At 60.6% G+C, this 1,023-nt stretch overlaps 1 protein-coding gene across 1 annotated transcript; it reads right to left on the bottom strand.

Moving 5' to 3' along the window:
• Positions 1–4: 4 nt before the first annotated feature.
• Positions 5–1,018, bottom strand: LOC108525856 (corticosteroid 11-beta-dehydrogenase isozyme 2-like; the record flags this gene model as incomplete). Its single annotated transcript, XM_017866652.1, is given in 5 exon segments — positions 5–252; positions 451–567; positions 570–587; positions 692–877; positions 994–1,018. Coding segments are annotated over 5 exon segments (594 nt in total), but the record flags the coding sequence as incomplete, so codon positions are not given.
• Positions 1,019–1,023: the final 5 nt, after the last annotated feature.

Here is a 1,023-nt window from a genome sequence, read left to right as displayed (position 1 = left end):
TAGTGGATGAAGTACATGAGCCCCAGGCCCTGGCCGGGGTAATAGCGGCGGCGGGCCGAGCTGCCAGCAGCGCATCTGTGATGGCATCTACAACTGGGCTGAGGTCGGACATGGCCAGGCGTAGCGAGCGCAGGAACTGCCCGTGCAAGTGTTCGATGTAGTCCTTGCCATAGGCCTGCAGCAGCTCTTGAGGCAGGTTGGCCAGTAGCAATTGCTTGCGCTTTTCCCACTGACCCACGTTTCTCACCGACTCTGGGGAAGGAGTGGCAAGGTCAGAGCGGGGTCAGCTAGGGGAGCCAAAGTCAATTAGGACTGTTTAACCTGCGCCAGGTCTCCAGCCAAAACCACACCCCAACCAAAACCACGACCGTTCATCAAAGTTGACCTGCCCCATAAGACCATTCCCAGCCCCACTCCCCACCCCACCCCACTCCCAGCCCTGATTCCCACCTGTCTTGAAGCAGCCAGGCTGGATGATGCTGACCTTGACCCCCCAGGGAAGGAGTTCACAGCTGAATGTGTCCATGAGTAGCGCCACGGCCGCCTTGGAGGTTCCATAGGCCCCAAGCACGGATATGGCATGTCCCCTGTGGATGGATTGGGAGTGGGGCAGCTCAGCTTTGGCAAGGGGCTCCCTAAGCCCTCCCTCACCCCAGGGAGCTCCTTTTGCTCCAGTAGGGCAGGCACTCACCCGCTGGGCTGCCCACAGTCACGATGCGGCCCCTTGAGCTGCGCAGCAGGGGCAGGAGGCCCTTGGTCAGCTCGAGCGCGCCAAAGAAATTCACCTCCATGCAGCTACGGAAAGTGGCCACTGGAGACAGCTCCGCATCAGCAACTACTTCATTGTGGCCTGCGTTGTTGACTAGGCCCCACAGGCCTGGGGTCACAGAGCAGAGGAGGGAAGCCTCAGGTCAGCCCAGCAGCAAACTTCCAGTTCCCGTGTCCTTCCCACTGCCCTGCCATGCCCTTGCCTGGTGGACACTTGCCACTGACCAGTGCTGGTGGTGTGGGCCTTGGTGAACT

The sequence above is a fragment of the Rhinopithecus bieti genome, unplaced genomic scaffold (assembly GCF_001698545.2).
Source record: "Rhinopithecus bieti isolate Rb0 unplaced genomic scaffold, ASM169854v2 scaffold_22058, whole genome shotgun sequence".
Lineage (NCBI taxonomy): Eukaryota > Metazoa > Chordata > Mammalia > Primates > Cercopithecidae > Rhinopithecus > Rhinopithecus bieti.
Note: the sequence above shows the minus strand (reverse complement) of the source record. Positions and strands in the feature narration are given on the sequence as shown.